The 18,399-nt window shown below is 62.0% G+C and overlaps 1 protein-coding gene across 1 annotated transcript; it reads right to left on the bottom strand.

Annotated features, from left to right (window-relative positions):
- Positions 1-2,508: 2,508 nt before the first annotated feature.
- GRIN2C (glutamate ionotropic receptor NMDA type subunit 2C) lies at positions 2,509-17,816 on the bottom strand. The gene is made up of 13 exons (XM_055798001.1): positions 17,397-17,816; positions 12,821-13,244; positions 10,546-11,141; positions 9,940-10,054; positions 9,143-9,354; positions 8,847-9,015; positions 8,357-8,510; positions 6,889-7,014; positions 6,576-6,805; positions 6,180-6,340; positions 5,464-5,651; positions 4,645-4,877; positions 2,509-4,260 (listed from the first exon to the last, which is right to left on the bottom strand). Exons 1-13 carry the CDS (start codon positions 17,717-17,719, stop codon positions 2,860-2,862), a joined length of 4,332 nt encoding a protein of 1,443 aa, XP_055653976.1. The 5' UTR covers positions 17,720-17,816; the 3' UTR covers positions 2,509-2,859.
- Positions 17,817-18,399: the final 583 nt, after the last annotated feature.

The raw sequence follows: 18,399 nt of genomic DNA, 5'->3' as shown, positions 1-18,399 counted from the left end.
GCATCCTTGGGCATGGCAACACCCTGCTGTCCCCAATGCTGGCCTCGTATTTTCTCTGGTTTGTGATTTAACCAGCTCCACCTGCCCTGATCTGAGCCACCAGCTCCCCATAGCAGCACCAGCACATCCTTACCATTGGAAACCTCTTCCCGTGGCTGACCCGTGCTGGCCTGCCATGTTCCCCCTTTCCCCAGCAGGATGGGTCTTGTGATGTCGAGCAATGGGGGCAGTAAAAATAATACGTGCTGTGGTGATGCTGGAGCCGTCAGAGGGGGGGAGGGTGCCGGGGGAGGCTGTCGGCCGGGGGGCGCTGACTGCCCCCTAAGCAGGGCTGAGCCCAGGAGGTGGGTGGCCAGCAGAGCGCCGGCCGTATTTCTCTTTGCACATAAACGGCAGCCCACAGTGTCCCAGGGCAGCACAGGTGCCAGAGCCGACTGAATTAAAAAGTGATTGATTAGACAATTTCACCAAAAAAGAAATATCCCTCAGTGGCTGTTAAACACTAAAGTACCCAACCCACTGCTGCCCAGTCAGAGGGTGCTTCCAGACTGCTGCTTCCCTGCAGAAGCCAGTCCCTGGGCTTCCCACCCGTCCCTGGTGTGCCCTGGGGCGAGGGGATGCTGCAGGAGCAGCTCAGCCCTTCCTTGGTCCGGGATGGGGGGGACTGGGGGGGTCACGCATCTCCCACCCGCGCCGGGCTGCTCATTGCTCCGTGCCCCATTCAGCTTTTCTCCCACCAGCGCCCAGGTTAGTGCCTGGCACCGGGAATGAGATAAAACTGGTGCTCTTCCATCTCAATTAACATATAAAGATGATTATGCAAATGCCACCATGCAAATGCACCCATCCCCAGGGCCACCTCCCCGGGAGCACCCCCAGCACCCCTATTTCCCTTGTCCCTTGCTGCCTTCAGCCTCCACAGCAAAGCCCTTCAATAAAGCATGAAGCAAATCCATTTGGCCTCTGCTGAGTCACCGGGGACATCACTAATTAATTTAAAACGTGGGTTGAGGATTTTTGATATTTTTTTTTCCTTTCTCTCTTCTCTGCTCCCTTTTGTTCTCACAGCCCCAACCTTGGCTCGGGCTGGCCCCCAATCCTGAAGGTGTAGCTGTGTGTGTTGGCTTCCTTGGGCCAGAAAGTCACAAATTGGTGGGGGGAAGGTTCCCCAGGACACACTGGAGCCTCCTGGGGACCAGCCTGTCACCCCTGGGGGCATCTGGGCCACCCACCTGGGGATAGCTGCCCAGGGCAAATGGGTGCCATCCCCTGGGGCAGCCTGGCAGGGATCCCCTTGCCTTCAACTGGGTTTATTTATTTATGGCCTTTATCTAATACACCAGCACCTCCCTCCCTCACCACAAGGCTTCAGAGGGGCTGCCAAAGCAATTAAGAGACAATTGCAATGATAAATAAGTAAAGGGAATTAAAGTGCTGGCACTGGTGTGTGATGGCAGGCTGGGGGCGGGGGAGGGGAAAACTGGCTGCATTTAACCCCAGGCAGATGGGTGGATGGGTTGTCAGACAGATGGGTGGCCAGATAAGACATTGCCAGGGCTTCCAACCCTGGGCCACCCGTGGCCAGGCCCTTCCTGACCTCTCCGGGGGTTTGCAACCACCCCTGGGATGGGGATGGGGGCTCTGGAGCCACCCCTGCCATCGTCCCCTTGCTGTTACTGGCCCTCGGTGGCTGCCAGCAGCCCCGCCAGCTGCTCTTAAATAGGAAAAATAAATATGACGAAGCTTTAGAGCAGCTTCCTGGGGGAGGTTGTTCATCCAGGTAGGCAATGTCAAACCAGCCAGAGAGAAGGGCTGTGGGTTGGCATCTCCCTGGGAAGATACCATGGGCAGTTTTCCATAGGATTATAGCCCCAGGATGGGTCTGGTACCGGCGGGCAAAGCCGTGGCTGCTGCCCCCGGCCCGGCAGCCTCAGCTCCTGCTTCCCAAATCCCTTCTCCCCTGCCTGGTGCTGCCTGAGCATCACGGCTGCCCCTGCCCGCACCCCCGCAGCCCAGCAGGGAAAGGGCTGTGTTAGACGTACATCAAGTGAAGAATTAAACCCAGCTCATCTATCGTACCTGATTTATGGCTCCATCAGCCCTGGGAAGGTGGGAGGATTTATTTTTTTTTCTCTTTCTCATTCCCCCACAGCACACCTTCCCAGGGCTGCCACGCCATGCTGCAGCTCCCCGCTGGGCTGCTGATTTGGGAGCATCACTTACTGACCCGAGCTCACCCCCATCCCTGCCCAGCACCTCCAAACCTGGACAGGGTGCCTTAATTCCAGCTTCAGTGCTCGCGGTACAGGCTGATGTCTCCCAAGTAATTATCCCTCAGCGCGGTTTAATGAGTTGCTGTTTTCCTTGGCCTGGCTGCTGCCGGTGGGATAAGCCTGTGTCGGGGCTCAACAGTAGAGACACAAATAGGGAGGCAGTGCACAGGACCACGAGCATCCCCGTGACAGGGGGTAAAGCCAAGGGCAGCCCCAGGCTCACCACCAGAGGATGGAAGAAGGGTCCCCAGCTGGTTGAAAATGTCTCTTTAATGACCTGGACATGGCATTTTGAGTCCTTTGAGTGAAAATAAAATGTGACGGCAACACGGCAGCAATGCGCTTGGCATCCCCAATGCTAGCCCTGCCTGTGGGGAGAGCCCGAGCCAGCACACGCCAGCCTCGCCAGGCTCCTCTGACCCCCCCCAAAAGCGCACGGGACCCGCCGAGCCGCTTGGAGCATCCCGCTGCCAGCCACGCAGGACCCCGGGAGGCTGGAGCCCGGCCGGGAGCCGTTGGCTGGCCCGTGGGGCCACCCGGGCAAGGGGCAGGCAGAGGGGTGCGGACACCCCCCTGTCTCCCCCCGTCACACCTCCGACTCCAGGCTGGAGATCCGCCGCCAGGACCCACCAGTACAGGGACTTGTCACCCCACGGGCCACCAGCGGGTCCCTCCTCTCCGTCCCCGCCGCCCGCAGCAAGGCCAGCTCCCCACGCCTCCCGCAGTCTCTGCAGCCGCTGTCCCAGCGCCCAGCTCCCCGGCTGCATCCCGCTGGCACCCCGGGGTGCTCCCGGGGCAGCGGGGACCCCTGCGAGCGGTGTCCCAGGTAGAGGCCCCGGTTGGCATAGGAGTTCATGCAGGCGTAGGGCGTGCATGCCGGCACGGTGGCACGGGGGTTTTGCCGGCAAGCCTCCCGGTAGGATGGCAGCCTGGCCACAGGTGAGCGCGGTGCCAGCCGGCCAGCGGCCTGGGGACAGCGGGGCCCACAGCCGTAGCCGGCCTCAGCTTCGGGGAAGAGGTCGGGCACGTTGGCGCGGGTGGGCGCACGGGCAGCACCGCAGTGCCGCAGCCCCCCAGGACAGCGCTTCTCGCCCCGCTCCCCGGGCGCCCTGGCCGAGCTCGCCCATCGGCTTGGCTTCTCCCGCTCCACCACCACAGTCTCCGGCTCTCCCCTGGCTCTGCAAGTCCTGGTGGCTTTTGGGAAGGCGCCGCGAGGGCAGGATGGAGGCAGGAAGGGGCTGCCCACCTCCCGCCTCTTCTCCGCTGCCGACAGCAGCCGGGGCAGTGTCCCCGAGCCCCCGTGTCCCCCGTCCCCCTGGAGCAGGGGGGGGTTCTGCAGTCGGTCCCCCCGCCCTGCCGGCCGCTTGTGCTCCCTGTAGATGTCCGGTGGTGGGAGGTCCCTGGGGGATGTGGGGGGCGGGAGGGGAGCCCCGACATGGTTCCCCACCAGCACCTGCTCCCCAAAATCCCCCCCTGGGGAGGTCTTCACCAGGAGGTGGGGGAAACCCACAAGGGCTTCATCCCCCACACAGCCACCCCGAAACTTCAGGGGGTGCAGGAGGCGGGGGACGTGCTCATTCGCCCCTCTCCACTTCTCCTCCCCAGGCAGCCGGGAGTCCACGGGGATGGGCTGGGGCAGCGGCAGCCCCAGAGGAACACCCTTGGGAGGGCAGGCTCTCCCCAGCCTCTCAGGGGGGGCCAGGTCAGAGGGGGGGGCCCGGTGGGCACCGGTGCTGTTCTGCACCACGAGCTGGGGTGTCCTCAGGGAGAAGGTGGTCTGGAGGCGCTCACTGCGGCTGCTCCAGTCCTCGATGGTGCGGGTGGCCTGCTCCAGCGAGCCGCCCACACTGGCCGTTGACACCATCTCCTTGGCCGCCTGCAGCATCTTCAGCACATTGGCCTGGGCTGAGCTGGTGGTGACGTCAGGTGTGGGCGCCCGCCGGGGGCTCGCCAGGGTCTGCACTCCATTGAAGCAGCTGTAGATGCCCTGTGGAGGGAAGCAGGGGGACCCCCACCATCAGCAGGGTCACTGGGGTCCTGCAAACATGAACCCACCCTGATAAGCCGAGATGATGCTGCTGAGGCTGAAATGTCTTGACAGCACTGATGTCCCCTCCCCAGCATCCACAGTGCTGCCAGGGTGGGTGACACCATCCTCCATCACCCCCTTCTCCAGGGATGCTAATACGGGGTCATCCCCAGGGCTAAGCCCTTTCCCCAAATCCTGGCTTTTCTCCCCAACCATCAGCACAAACATCTTCAGCCCCTCCCATGTGGGTCAAAGGAACGATGTCCACCAAGCCGTGCCCAACCCCATGACACTGTGGGAGGACACTCAGGCCCCTCAAGAGCCCCTGGCAGCATCACTCACCCTGCTGATGGCCAGGAGAAAGTCAAGCTTGTGGGACTTGGGGACAGAGTGACGCAGCTTCCAGTAGACAAGGTGCTCCCAGGCAAAGACCAGCAGGCTCAGCCCCATGGCCACCAGCAGCATGTAGAAAACCCCAGCCATGTTGTCGATGTCCAGCTTGCTGCTCATCACTTCGTTCTTCTCATTCTGGCAGATCCCCGACAGCCAAACTGTCTCCAGCTTCTGGGTCTCGCCTGGGGCCAGACACACACAGCGATGGGGGGGGTGAATGTGCCCCCCCCCTGCCCTGGCATCATCTCCCCTAGCACAGCCCCTGCCCATCCCCACCCCTCCATGGCTGGAGGGACAGAAATCCTCTCCAAGCCCCCAGAGCTGCTGCCCTTGGCCTGAGCATCCCACCAGCCACTTGGCTTCTCCAGGGCCCTCTCCTGCCTCTGTCCCCCACCCATGTGCCAGCCAGCTGTGCTCACTGTCCCCTTCCCTGGCTTCTCCTCCTGACCCTCAGATTTTGTGCGTGGCCATCTCCAGGATTTTGCAGCCTGAAGGAAGATGGGGCACCCCAGGGGAATCACACACACACACACTCCCCCCCCCTCCCCCCACCCCAGCAGCAGTCAGCTGGAGAGATGCTGCTGGAATTAATGTTCCCTGAAAGGAATTGGTGGAGAAGCCCCTCAGTGGCATCCTGCAAGGAACCATGGAGGCTTCACAGGGTCTGGGGGCCAAAGCCATGCCCCCTGGGTTAATGTGGAGGGCAGGGGTGGGGTGAGGATGGGGGGATGAGGACAGGGCTAGTGAGAAGCTCGCCCAGGCACTCACCATCTCCCAGGAACTGGAGCAGAGCCAGGTCGATAGCTCGCTTCCAACGCGAGTCCTTCTGCAGGGCGATGCCGTAGCCTGTGGTGGCAAACACCTTCCCGCTGCCGATGGTCACCAGCTTGCAGCCCTCGTCCTTGCCCGCCATGTAGTTGAGCACCGCCGCATCGTAGATGAAGGCGTCCAGCTTCCTGCCCCACCGATGGGAGGGAGAGTGAGGATGGGGCCGGGGCCAGAAGCCCTTTTTGGGGGGCTGTACCTCGTTTGGGGGAGCTCTACCCGTTTTGAATAGCTGTAGTCCATTTGGAGGGGGTTGTGTCCTTCTTGGGGGGGTCTCTGCCCCATGTTGGAGAGCTTTAACTCCTCTGGGGGGGGGAAGTACCCAAGCTGGGGGGGGGGGGGGCTGTATACCTTTTGGGGGAGCCATACCCCACTTGGAGCTGTATGAGCTGCAGGGTGTCGTACCCTGTCTGGGGGGGCCCGTATCTCATGCAGGGAAACCACACAGAGCCATATCCCATCTGGGAGAGTTGTGTACCCAGCCTGGGGAGTCCACACCCCACTGGCGGGGGGCTGTACCCCAGTTGAGGAAGCCCTACCCCATCTGGGAGGCACTGTACCCCACCCCAGGGAGCTGTAGTTCATTTGGGGTCCTGTATCCCATTTGGAGGAGGTGTACCCCAGCTCTGGGAGCCATACCGCATGTGGGGGAGCCGTACCCCATTTTGAGGCTGGTGAGGGCATCCTCCACGGAGCGCTGGTTGTACTTCACCATGTGGGTGTGCATGTCAGGGTAGTTGCTGCGGATGTTCCTCTCGGTGCTGCCATTGGGGACGGTGCCGAAGCGGAACGGGGGGTACTGCTCCTGCGGCTTCTGGAACTGCAAAGGGGAGCCCCAGGGAGCGGCATCACATGGCATCCGTGTCCCTGCTGTGTTCCCTGCCGTGTCCCCTGCCACGTCCCTGCATGTCTCCGGCACGTCCCCCCTCCCCACCAGCAGCCCTCCACCCGCCCACCCATGCCCAGCCAGCTGGCAGTGACATGCAGCCCTGCCAAGTTTTCACCACCCCAAAAAAATTATTTTTTAGGGATCCCAGCCCAACCATCAGCCCCACCTTCCTGTCACTCAGCCCTGACACGGTGTCGATGTACTGCTCCTGGATCATGAAGGCAGCCAGGTTGGCAGTGTAGCTGGCGAGGAAGATGACGGCGAAGAAGGCCCAGATGAGCACCATGATCTTGCTGGTGGTGCCCTTGGGATTCTCGATGGGCACCGAGTTGTTGAAGACCAGAGCCCACAGCAGCCACACCGACTTGCCAATGGTGAAGGAGGGACCTCCAGGCCCTGCGGGGACAGGGGACAGAGGGGACAGCCGTCAGCCCGGCTGGAGATGTGTGTGTCCCCCCCTCCCACCTCCTCCAACTCACTCTTGGCACTGGTGAGGTTCTGGTTGTAGCCGACGGGGCTGAAATACTCAAACACGAAGACAGTGACAGCCACCACAGTGAGGCACATCACAAACATCATGACCCACACGGCTGGACTGTAAGGCTCTGCAAAACAAGTGGGACTCCATCAGCTCCCCCGGACACTCTACAGAGCCCTGGGGACCCCCAGCAGCCCTCCCTGATGGATGGGGCTGTCCCTCCTGGGAGGGGAGACCGGGGCTGGCAGCACTGCAGCCGAGCAGATGATCCACAGGGAATCAGGAGGGAACGGGGATGCTGTGAGGTGGGGGGATGCAGCCATGCTTCTCTGCCTAAGCAAAATCAGCCTTTCATCAGTGGGGAGATGCTAATGAGATGCTGCCCGTGTCCAGGGTCATCCTCAGGAGCGTTTCCCATGGGATCATGGGTTGTCCCCCAGATGGCTCTGGCCATGGGACTGTGCCTGCACTGGGCATGGGACCAGCCCCTGGCTCTGCTCAGCCCCTGGGAAAGCCCCTGGGAGCTGGGGGTGGGCAGCGAGCCCCCGCCTGCCTGGGATGAGCTAGAACAGGGTGGCAGGAGTGGTGGAGATGCATCCAAGCCCTCAACGTGCGGCTGCCGAGGTCCATTTGTCAGCGCGTCCTTCGCTGTCAGGGAGGAGAGGCCTCCCCTGATGGGGATGCGGCTCATTAGCGCAGGAGGCAGGAGGCGCAGGGACCGCAGACCCTGGCCCTCCGGACCGGGGCGGGATGCTCCGTCTGTCCCCAGGGCCGGGGAAGGTGACCCCTGCTTCAGGGGGAGGTGGGCCCTGCGGTGTGCAGGGGACAGGAGGGGGAAGATGTGCCCAGGCTGGCAGTGTCCCATACCCCATGGCATCCCTGGCACCCACACCCCTGCGCACCCTCCCGGTGTGGGAGCCCTGCTCCAGCTGAGCCGGGATGCCGCTGCCGTGCCCTTGCCGAGGGCCGGGAGCCCTGCCGAGCTCTCAGGCTGAATTTCATGATGACCTTGGCCAGTCTCCTCCCCTTCCTAGGCTGCAGCTTTGCTTTTTTAAAACTCGTTAAATAAAACTTTTAGCAGCGGCAGTTTCCTGCCCCAGCTTAGCCACAGGCTCTGGTGACGGTGGCAGAGAAGGGGTCCCCAGAGCAGAGCTCAGAGCTGGCAAATACCCACCTTGTCTTCCCCCCCCATCCCTGTCCTCCCTCCTCCACAGAAGTAACGAAGAGGAGGAAACCTCCGATCCCAGCTTCCATCTCCAATCCCAGCCTCCATCTCCATAATAAAAGGATTATTCAGGTGAGGGGCGGAGGAAGCCCCAAAGCCAGCAGCACAATCTCCTTCCCTTATGACTCGGTGGGTTTTTTTTCTCCTTACAAGTTATTTAAAACTGAATAATATTTCTAATTTGCATTTTCTGGAAGCATGGGATGAACCCACAGCCAGACAGAGGGAGGGGCGCACGGCTCACCCAGGAAGGCAGAGGGGGAGACGGTGCCGTTGCTCCTGGCCACCATGACGCTGATGCCCGTCTCCACGAAGGGCACGGAGAAGTCCACGATCTCAGAGCGCTCCTCGTTGATGGTGAGGGAGCCAATGGCCATGTCTGCACGCTTGTAGTACACCTGGAGAGGGGGCAGATGGTCTCAGGATGGGCAGATGGACAGGTAGAGGCACCCAGACCACCTTCCCCAGGCATTTCATCTCCAACATTACCAATCTTTACTTTTGTCTTTTTTTTCTTAAAACAGTAGCTTCTCAAATGACCAGAGATACTAACACAACCAGCTGTGGGAGTTGTAAATGTTTGGCTCATTTCCTCATTCTCCTGGCACAGCTCGTGCCAAACTGTCCCTTGCTCAGAGTCCCACCACAGACACCACCTCCAGCAGGAAAGCCAGAGGTTCTCTGGAGTGGTGCCCCCCAGGGAGGGCCAAAGTTGGGGTCTGAGCCATGCCCACCTCACCAATCATGCCGTTCCACACCCCACGGACAATCTTGCCATGTTTGCCGTTGGTCACCAGGTAGAGGTCATAGGAGAACTTCACCGCCTTGGCCAGCTTCTTCAGGATGTCAATGCAGAAGCCCTTGCAACACAGCTTGGTGTAGGGATCCACAAGGCCATCACCACTGAAACCATGCCGGGGAAAAAAGGGTTGGACCAATCAAAGATGCTCGGAGCACCCTGATGCCTGCTGGACACCACGTGCCTGGGAAGCAGTGGCCAGAATTGCCCAGCCCCATCCTCACTGCTCACCTCTGGGAGGAGTTGGTCTGCTTGCGGCAGGGCACAGTATTGCGCACGCAGACCCCGGTGCTGGGGTCCGTGTTCTCCACGATGACGAAGGGTCTCTCCTCCAGTGTGGCCACCGTCAGGTGGCGGTTATCGGCCACGGGCTGCAGGAAGGAGCCGTAGCGGGGCCATACCGGGTACTTCATGTGGATGATGCCTTTCTCCCACTTGCCCACCTGCCCCCAAGGGAGAGCGCACCGTCACCTCGGCGAGGGGCTCTGGGGGTCACATGGGGTCCCGTGTCCATCCTCCCCATGCCTTTGGGACTCGTTTCTCCTGGAGCATTGTCAGGCTGGAGCTCAGCCATGGTGAGACCCACCTCAGCATCCCTTCCCCATGCACCCACTCACCACAGGGTGAGGTGTTTCCTCCTGTGCCCCAAGCACTGGGCTTGGGTGAGCACAAACCTGGCCAGATTTCACCCAAAATACTTTCAAACTAGAAAAAAAACACCCTCCATGCAGTTTCTTTCAGGTCTAGATGTTCCACTGCTGTTCTCCAGAGGTGAGCAGTTGCATTTTTGCCTCTTTTGGAAATTTTCAGCCAAATTGCAGGGAAAAAAACCCAGTTCTTGGCAGAGCTTTGGTGCCCAGCATTGCCACAAAGCCCCACCTTGCCACCATGGGTACTTTTGGTGCCAGTCACAGGTTTTGCAATGGACAACCTGCCCCAGGGTGGGACTCCAGCCTATGCATGGCCCCAGGCTCACCCTGCCCACCCCCCCTCCCAGTGTGCCCATCCTGGGGGGTCCAGGGTCCTACCATCTCCCAGAGCCGATGCTGGTTAAGCGAGATCACCACCATGGTGGGCCTGACCAGGTAGCCGCCTTCATTGAAGGAGAAGTCCCTGTGCTCCCACGTCACATTGAGAAGGTGCCTGGTGGGACACAGCACCCATAAGACTCTGGCTGTGCAGCTTAGCCCCGTACAGCCTTCCTCCTGCTCCTCCTCCGGCTCCACTGGGCTGCCACGGGCCCCATGGAGAGATGTGGAGCTGAGAGCTGGGGATCTCAGGTTTAGCCACTGTGCAAGAGGCAGCAGGGAGCTGGAGAAAGCCCTGCCAGCAAGGAGGCACTGCACAGACTGCCACAGCAGCCCCAAGCGCACATCTGCACTGTGAAGCAGTGCCATGAAACCCCCCCTGAGACCCCCATGGGTGCCGGGTCGGAGAGAAGCATGGGAAACTGCAAGGGCTGCTCTGGAGAGATGCTCCAGGATAAACCCAGCCAAGAGGCATGGACCACCAGCTGCAGCTCAGCGAGCATCATCGCCCCAGCCTGCCAGCTCCATCCTCCACCTCCTCTGCCCCTTCCCTCTTTGTTTCCCCATTCTGTTTCATGCCCATCCCAGTGCCCCGCCGAGCCTTACCGGTAGAAGCTGCTGTTGGAGGTGGTGGCTCCACCAGGGGCCTGGCAGTCCCGTCCCACCTCCGGGAGGTAGCCATGGGCCCGGAAGAAGCTGGCTGCCCCCATGGCAATGATGGCCACCCCATCCCGCACCTTCTGCCGCAGGCTCAGCTTCCAGCTCTCTGTCACCACACTGATGAGGCCGACAGGGAAGGAGGCGGGTGGTACCTCCATGTTGCCCACTGACAGGCTGGGCACGATCCAGACGTAGCCCGGCCCCACCAGGCCAGCTTGCTCTGCCATGGCAAAGAGGTACTCAGCCTCCTCTCGTGAGCAGTAGACAATGAGGACCTGGGCATCGATCTGCCGCAGGAGCCGCTGCGTCCTAGAGCTGCTCCGCTCCTGGCTCATCTCGAAGGTGAGCACCTCCTGCAGCTCCCAGCCAAAGTAGCTGGCGTCCGTGAAGGAGCGGATGACGTCCAGGAAGATGTTGTAGCCCGGGTAGAGGCTGGTAATGACAGCAAAAGAGCCCCAGTCGTATTCCTCCAGCACCTTGAAGATCACCTGGATTTGCTGCTCAATGGAAACACCCAACTGCAGGAAAGCCGAGCCGGGCTCCTGTGGGAGGAGAAGGAGTCAGGGGCTGCTCTGGCACCATGGTCCAGGTGTCTTGTGCCCGTGCAAGCCACCTTGAACTTGCCATCATGAAGGGTTCAAGGAGCCATGATCTGGCATGGTCCATGGGCTGGAGACACCCAAAACGGGACAGATCCTGTGGCAGTCTCCAAGGAACATCATCCCATGCAAAGGGTCAAGCCCTGCAGCCTCTCCTCCATTTCTCAGCTTGTTGACCAAAAATTCGTCCATCCTCCAAAGGAGACCAACAATTTCTCCTTAAACCAGGAGAAGGAGGGGGACAAGGGCTCTGCCAGGAGTGTAAATCCCATCCCAGCTCCAACTCACTACCTGCTGCTGGAGCCTGTGTGGCTCCTTCCCTCTCACCCCATCTCCCCAGCCATATGGCCTCTCATTAGCAAACCTTAATTGATCTGATTCTGTCTTAAATGATTCAGCGAATAGCATTTGCAGAAGGTCTCGTGCAGGCAGTGGGGTTTTGCAACCCAGATCCCCTCCTCCTCCAGAGGAGGAGTTTTTCCAATGACGCCGGTGGTCCAGCTGGAGGGGTGAGCCCCAGGGACTCCTTCTGGGGAGTGGGATCTGCTGGGATCCTTGGACGCATGAGAGGAGGAGGAAGAGGTCGAGCCTCAGACAGGCCCCTCCACCACCCCTGAAATACCCCTGGAGAAAGCTGCAGAAAAACATGCCGACCACAGCAAAGCCATGGCTGTTTTCCAGTTGCGTGGGGCTCCACCTGAGCCCCCTGCACCCACCTCAGCCTACTGCACCCACCCGAGCCCCCTGCACCCACTGCAGCCCCTGCCACCCACCCACAGTGAGCAGCACCTGGGGTGGTCCAGGAGCACCTGTCAGTGCAGCCAGTGCTGCCGAGGTGCCACCCAGGGGGTTCAGAGCCCCAAACCTCTGGGCGAGTGGAACATGAAAGCAGAGGAGCGGCAGGGTCTCCAGCCCCGGGGGCTGCTGCCATGGGAAGGGGCCAGCACTGGGACCCCTCCAGTGCCCAGGCTGGGATGAGCAGCCAGGGGACAGAACCCAGATCTCCCCCTCGGGAGGGACCGGAGCCTCACCACAGCCCATCGCAAGCTGCCCAGCACCCTCCAGCCTGGCTGCAGCTCTCCCTGCCGCCAGCACTTCCCGGCAGGCAGGTGACAGTGACTAGTTGACAGTGACAGTGTCTGATGCCAGCGAAGAGGAGAGAAGCTAAAAAGCCTTTTTCAGCCCGTGGTGCACCTGAGATTGCTGCCACAGCCGAGCGAGGCTTCTCCACGCTGCCTGCCCAGCCATTTCAGGGCTGGATTTGGCCCTGGCATCGCATGGAGGGAGGAGGATGGGGACGTGCCAACCCTGCCACTGCCCCTGCAGCCCCAGTGCCACTCCAGCACCCCACGGTCGGCACAGCCTGGAGGGGACAGCAAGCAGGACACCAGGGAGGGTCCCTCCACAGGGCACTGTAGTCCCCTCCCTGAAGTCCCCTCCATGTCCCACCGCCCCAGCCGGCCACGCTGCCACAGCCACTGCCTATTCCTGCCCACAAGCCCTGCACTGCAGCCTGGCAGCTCCTCTGCCCTCCAGCATTTCACATCCCATATCCACCCCTCTCTAAGAATCCCTCATTTCTCTCACCCCCCCCTGGAAATAACCCGTAGCGAATGCCTCACCTTCGGGGTCAGGACCACAGCAGACCCCCCGCTGATGCTGATGACGGGGACCTGGGTCTGGGAGGAGATGAAGTCCAGGATCTGGGCCACGGCCTCTGTGCCGACGTTGTCCTCAAAGACGATGCCGTGGATCTTGTGGCTGGCAAGGATGTTGCAGATCTGGGTGAGGAGGGTGCTGGGGTTGGTGTTGTTGACGATGACGGTGATGGGGTGGATCTCCAGGGGCATGTCCAGGAAGCTCTGGGGACTCAGGCGGGAGCGGATGTGCAGGGGGTAGGACGTGCCCCCAAACACCACGGCCACGTTGACCACCGGCTCCTCGGGGCTGGGCAGCAGCAGGTCTGTGAAGGCAGCTGAGCAGCCCAGCACCATCGACAGTAGCAGAGCGTGCGCCGGCGCTCTGCCCATGTCCACCGCCACGTCCCTGCTGGGACAGGACACAGCCCCTCGCATCTGGCCACCCACCAGGACCCCCAGCCCCACTCACCCCAGCCTGCCCCGCAGCAGCACCAGGGCGGGTTGACCCCAGGGAGAAAGGGGAACCTTCATCCTTTGGAGGCTGCATGTGGTGAAGGGACAACCACAGGGTTGTGCCCACCACCCACCATGCACCCAAGTGCCACATTCCTTGTCCCCAGTCCCACCAAGCACTAAACCTTCCCAGCTGGTTGCCCCTTCCCACCACCACACCGTCCCCATCCCACCACCACCATCCCCCTCCCAGTCCCATTGCCTTCCCACCCCATCCCCTCTCCAAAAGCCATCACTGCTAGGATGCTCCTTATTGCCCCTTCGACCGGGAATGGGGACAGGAGCGAGAGGTGACAGGAGGAGCTGGCAACTCCCTGGTGCCTCTCTCCAGAGCTGCCAGCCACCTTCCATATTTAAAGGCTTTGCCCTTGAGGGAGGGTTCAGCTCTGCAACCCCCATGTTGGGATTTTGCAAACCACACAGTCATCGGGGCAGCTGGTCCCCTGCCTGTCCCCCTGCCTGTCCTCTGCCCATCACCCTTCCCCAGGGCCCTTGCTCTCTCCCCACAAATCCCAACAAAAGCACCTGCCTGGCCCTTTATCTCCAAGTTTCCCCCCCCAAGACACCACCCTTCGGCTTTCCCCCCTTCATGCCTCTGGTGTGTGTCCTGCCTGGCACTGCCCACCCGGCTGGGACATGCGCCGCACTGCGTCTCTGCTGGCTGTACCCCAAAGCCAAGGTCTGGGGGAGCGGGGTTTGGGCACATCCCCCCCTGCCAGCTCCCCAGGTCCCCACTGACTATGATTGCTCAGCCCGCACTAGGCAGGGTGAGAGCCCCCGGGGGTTGGGGGGGAGCACACGTCCCTGCTCACGGTGATGCACCCCCGTGCTGGAGCTCACCCCTTCCTTGGAGCCTGCCAGCAAAACCAACCCACGGGAGACCTGTGGCCGGGGGGATCTGAGCCCCCCTGTGCCCTGTTGCACCCAGGGCCGTTGCTCCGGTGCCACACCGGGCAGCAGAGAGGGGGACAAGCAGCCCTCCACGGTGGCACCAGCCACACGCCAGTGTCACTCCATGCAGCAAGATGCCAGCTGGTGCTCAGAAACGTCACTTGCAATTAAAAGCTGCTGTTGCTTAACGCGTTCCTCGGCGTGGCCGGAGGAGTCCCTTGATGAGTCCCAGATGGTTTCGGGGTCTGCGCTGCCCTGGGGACCTGCACCCCAACACCACTCTGTGCCACAGTGACGGACAACCCCTCGGCACACTGCAAAAGCATCGCCAGCGTTTTGGACTGAAAACGCAGGAAATAAACCCAACCACTGCCCGGCTGGGGACTCTGCAAGAGCTGCTTGGTGTGGATTTGAGCACCAGGGCTGCCTGCTCCAGAGAGACGGGGGACATGAGCCCCACATCCCCCTCCTGCACCCCATGGGTACTGGGAGGGCTTGGGCACCCGGACGGGCACCAACGCTCACCAGGGAGCATCTCTCCTGGCCAGAGGGGTTTCAGGAGGGGGATCATCCACACCTAGCACCCACCATCACCCAGGGGGGGTTCACCCTGCCCCGCTGCATCCCCCCCTGTCCCACACTGCAGCCGGCCAAGCTGCAGGAGCCACGACACCACACCGATGGCTGCAGCCAGGGCCCCTTGGCCGGAGAGGGTGGCAGGTGAGTCATGCCATGCTGGCAGCGTCCCACGCTCCAGCACGGCCAGCATAACGGCGGGGCAGCCTGCGCTGCCCGCTCCTCGTTGTGAATTCCCAAGTATTTTTAGTCCCATGATAAATAATTCATCGGGAATCCGGCATCAGCTATCCGAGCAGAGAGGAAGGGGAGCAACACACCACCCAAAACAAACAGAGCTGCTCTCCTAGCGGCTCTGCCTGTCTGAGCCCTCCTCAAGGACGTTTAAATATACCCTGGGCCCTTGTGGTGACTGATCGGGTTTGCTTGTTCCAGCCCTGGCACCTCACCCATCCCAGACCCTTATCTTCCTCTTCCTCAGCCCAGCTCTTCCCCGTGCTCAAGAGCCTTTTCTAGCACCAAGTAACCCAAGCACAGGCCAGCAAGCCCCTCCCGTGATGCCGAACACTGCTTCCCAAGGCGTTGCTCCGCTCCTGGCTGTAACTGGGAGTGGGTTTGAGCAAACTGGTTTCCCGCCAGACTGAGCCGCAGGTGGAAAACAACCCTGCCCCTTGCAGCCAGAACACGATGGCAATGGCAGAGGGGAAGGTGGCATGGGCACATCGCATCGCTCAGCCATGGATGAGATAACCAGGAGGTTGGATTTCCATCCTTCCCCAGGAATCTGGTGCGGTTGGCCAGAGCCAAGCCGCTCGCCGCAGCCCTTGGCGGCTGTGGAGGAGGATGGAGGGGTTTAGGGCCAGCAAGCCCGTGGCTGGCAGGGGCTCCGTGCACGGGCTGGGGCCAGGGCTGCTCCAAAATGGCCGGATTCAGGATGCAAAGAGCAGCCAGCTCCTCCAGCCCAGCCGATTCCATGCACTTCCAGCTCGTCTTTTCCAGGAGCAAGCTAGAGGGGTGTAGGAAAATGTGGGGTTTGGGGGAGGATGAAGGTGAGGAAGGCAAATTGCAGGGAAGTGGTAGAGGCAGAGGAGAAACTGAGCCCATCCCTGCCAGAGCCGGGGCTGCTCTTGGGCTCCGCACAACACAGCAAAGCCCCCATGGACTTTAAAAAAAAAAATAAATAAAAATCACATTTTTCAACCTCTTGCTGCAAGCACTGCAGATTTGCTCCTTTGGGAAAAGGCCTTCCCAAAAGGGACGTTTTCCAGCTGGGCAAAGGGCTGGTGGCCAGGCTGGAGCAGGAGGAAGGTGGCCCCAGCTGGGAGCACAGGCAGGGCAATGCCACCTCCCGGCAGCCTCCCCAGGGACCAGGGGACACCCACAGAGCCACCCAGTAGCTTCCCCACTTGGGTTTTGCTGCTTTCAGGTGGGTTTGAACAGGTTAACCCCTCTCCTGGGCACGGCTTCACCTGACACACGAAACACTCGCAGAAACCTCTTGCTAAAGGCACCAATGGAGCCCTTACCCCCCACTACTCCCTGAAATATCATTTTAATGCAACAGGGAAAGTTTGCTCCTAATTTTAAACCTCCTTTTTGCCCTCCCTCCATCCCTCCCTCCCCTGCTCCAAGAGGGGGAGAGCTCATGCAGATATTTTGACCTCAGGAAAGGGAGAAATAAAATGCCAAAATGCAACATATCTGTAACGAAAGAGAAACCTTATCCCCCCCCCCCCCAAAAAAAAGCCTGCAAGCCCAAAACCAGAGGGAAGGCGCAGCCTGCACCAGGGGAGGGGGAACCACTGCCGATGGATGGAAAGGACGGAGTGAATCTGAACCTGGCAGGGGCCATGTGGGGAGGACAGGGGGCACTGGGGAGGCTACCGGGTTGTGCCAGGGCTTGTCATTGTCCCCAGTGGGGGACACCCCTGTGGAGCAAGAAGACCTCCGACGGAGCCCCCCAGAAGGAAGCAAAGCAGCAAAACCTCCCCAAAGCCAACTCATCACCATCCCCGTCCCCATGCAGGGAGAAGCACCGGCAGCCTCCGGCAAGCACCGTCTCCTTTCAACCTTCATCTGCCACCACCCAGCACCACCCTCCTCATCCTCATCACCCTCCTCTTCCTCGCCCGTGCCTCCGACAGCAACAGTTGCGGGCCGGGGGCTGCGGGCTGGGGCGATGGGGGGCCCCCCGCATACACACGCACCGAAACGCAGCTTAAAAAGGTCGAATATGGATTAACCAAAAATAAACGCCAAGTGTCCTGCCTGCCGCTGGGTTACGCAAGGTGGCGGGGGGGACACAGGGCTAGTGGCACCCAGGGAGGTCTCCCCTCTTTTTTCTGCCTCCCACCCACCCCAAACCCCCCCAGCACAGCGCCCGAATAGCGGCTCGTTCCCATCCTTGCCCGGGACGGGAAGTGGGAGCTCTTGGGGATGGGGGGATGCTGGGGTAGAGGGGAATGGCCACAGCAACCCCCCCGCCCCCCCAGCCCACCCCTCCAGCCCATCCCTAAAAGTTCTCGGCGACGGCAGAGCCCGTCGGGGGCCGGTTGCCCCCAGCCCGGCCGGTACTTACGGGACCGCCGCTGCTCGGTGCCTACATGCCCCGCGGCTCCGGCGGGGCTGCGCGTCCCCCCGGGGGCTCGGCCCCGGGCAGCTCTCCCCTCCGGCGAGGCAGCCCCCCCCGGCAGGATCGGCCCCCGCCGCGGCTGGCGGGGGGGACCGGCGGCTGCCGTCGGTCCCGGCTCGTCCTTGGCGGCGGCGGCGGCGGCTCTGCAGCGGCGGCTGGAGGCAGGGACGGGAGCGGGGGAAGGAGGGAGCGGGAGCGGAGCGGGTGTGCACGGGGGGGGGGCCCGGTGGCAGCAGGTGTCTCGGCGGCCGCCGGGCCCCGGCAGCCATCTCCCCCCCCCACCCCGCGCCGGGACCGGCGGGGCTGGCCCGGGCGGGACGGCCGGGAGGAGCCGGCGACCGGTGGGGAGGGCTGCGGGGATGGGGGCACGGGGGGGGGCACGGGGGCGGTGGGGAGGGCTGCGGGGATGGGGGCACGGGGGGGGCACGGGGGCGGTGGGGAGGGCTGCGGGGATGGGGGAACGGGGGGAGAGGTGCGGTTATGGGTGCCCGGGGGGGGTGGGGATGCGGGGATGGGTGCCCGGGGGGAGAGGTGCGGTTATGGGTGCCCAGGGGGGGATGGATGCGGGGGTGGGTGCCCGGAGGGGATGCGGGGATGGGTGCCCGGGGGGGGGCGCGGGGGCGGTGGAAGGACAGGACGTGTGTCCTCCTGCCTCACCGCAACTTCGGGGCTGGCCGCCAGCCCCGGGGAGTGGGGAGGGGGAGGCGTGACGGGCAGCCCTCCCTCCAGAACCTGCCCGCCTCCCTTGCATCCAGGGCTGGCTCCAGCGCTGGGGAGGGCAGGGGGCAAGCCCCCTCCTTGCTTCGTCCCCCTTTTTCCCCAGGAGGAAAAACCCACCGCAAAATGGCACAGCTCTTACAATGCACCCACCCCCCCCTCCACCCCCCAGGAAGAGCTGGAGGGGCGCAAGCAGCTGCGGTTGGACACCCACCCACACACCCCCAATAAA

Source organism: Falco peregrinus, chromosome 2 (assembly GCF_023634155.1).
Source record: "Falco peregrinus isolate bFalPer1 chromosome 2, bFalPer1.pri, whole genome shotgun sequence".
NCBI lineage: Eukaryota > Metazoa > Chordata > Aves > Falconiformes > Falconidae > Falco > Falco peregrinus.
This window is presented reverse-complemented; position numbering and strand designations above follow the sequence as displayed.

Coding starts and splice junctions, on each gene's coding strand:
- GRIN2C (XM_055798001.1), bottom strand. CDS start 17,719: ATGGCTGCCGGGGCCCGGCGGCCGCCGAGACACCTGCTGCCACCGGGC. Junction 10,055..10,545: donor TCCAACAGCAGCTTCTACCG/GTAAGGCTCGGC, acceptor GTGTCCCACCAG/GCACCTTCTCAATGTGACGT. Junction 9,016..9,142: donor CAGACCAACTCCTCCCAGAG/GTGAGCAGTGAG, acceptor GCATGGTTTCAG/TGGTGATGGCCTTGTGGATC.